The sequence below is a fragment of the Caenorhabditis briggsae genome (genome assembly GCF_000004555.2).
Source record: "Caenorhabditis briggsae complete genome, chrV, whole genome shotgun sequence".
Taxonomy (NCBI): domain Eukaryota; kingdom Metazoa; phylum Nematoda; class Chromadorea; order Rhabditida; family Rhabditidae; genus Caenorhabditis; species Caenorhabditis briggsae.
The window spans coordinates 16,036,629-16,037,689 of record NC_013488.2 but is presented as its reverse complement, the minus strand read 5'-3'; the positions used below and the strand labels follow the sequence as shown (position 1 = coordinate 16,037,689).

Here is a 1,061-nt window from a genome sequence, read left to right as displayed (position 1 = left end):
CAAAATCGAAAGGATAAAATGATAAATATGGAAAAAAATAATAAGTGCTGCTAACAAAAACGAAAAAATTAATAGCAAGGGAAATCTAAAATTTAAAAAATTCATCATTAAGCTAATTAAAAAACCCACGATCCATTATCTTTGAAATGTTCTATTTTGTCTTTCTGTGAAAAAACAGCATATCACAATAGAAAACCAAAAATAAAACCAAGAAATTGACTTGAAAAAATGGTTGGAAATTGGATAGACTGCAGTCTGGAAAATTTTTAAATTCTAAGTCTTCAATTCCAACAATTCAAACTCACCAATTTATCTCGTTATTTATTCCGAATATGAACGATTACAAAAACTGGGAATACTAAAATGAAAATTACACAAAGAACCACAAACACAATAAAGGCGAATAAAAATGCAATTAAACTGATTCCCTTTGTAGAAGGATCATCCTCAATTGTGGAGCTCATCAGAAAAATAAATGTTCGATCACAGGGAAAAATGACTTCTGAGTAAAATGAAAAAGCAGAAAAAAATTGTTAACCAAAAACCTTTCCACCAAATTTCATTATATGCTACAAAGGAACAGAAAATTGTGCATTAGACTTGTTGAAAAACCTTGAAATCTTGAAATCAGGAAATTTTCTAATCTAGAAATTTTGAAATTTCGAAGTTTTGAAATTTTGAAATTTTGTCATGATGTAATCAACATTTTAAGATACCGTAATTTTATTCTCAATTTTTCACTTCGATTTTTTTGCCCCCAATTTTTCCCTTCGATTTTTTGCCCCCAATTTTTCATTCGATTTTTTTGTCCCCAATTTTTTACTTCTATTTTTTTTGTCCTCAATTTTTCATTTCGATTTTTTCGCCCCCAATTTTTCACTTCGATTTTTTTGTCCCCAATTTTTCACTTCTATTTTTTTGTCCCCAATTTTTCACTTCGATTTTTTTGTCCCCAATTTTTCACTTCTATTTTTTTTGTCCCCAATTTTTCATTTCGATTTTTTCGCCCCCAATTTTTCACTTCGATTTTTTTGTCCCCAATTTTTCACTTCGATTTTTTT

At 28.7% G+C, this 1,061-nt stretch overlaps 1 protein-coding gene across 1 annotated transcript in view; it reads right to left on the bottom strand.

Moving 5' to 3' along the window:
- The window catches only part of CBG22638, a gene marked incomplete at both ends in the record, with an annotated part of 6,532 nt that extends 6,068 nt beyond the window's left edge, over positions 1–464 (bottom strand). The window contains 2 exons of the mRNA XM_002638163.1: positions 1–85; positions 391–464. The exon at positions 1–85 is cut by the window's left edge and continues 115 nt beyond it. Of these exons, the coding sequence (XP_002638209.1) occupies positions 1–85; positions 391–464 (159 nt within the window). The remainder of the gene's footprint in view (positions 86–390) is intronic.
- Positions 465–1,061: the final 597 nt, after the last annotated feature.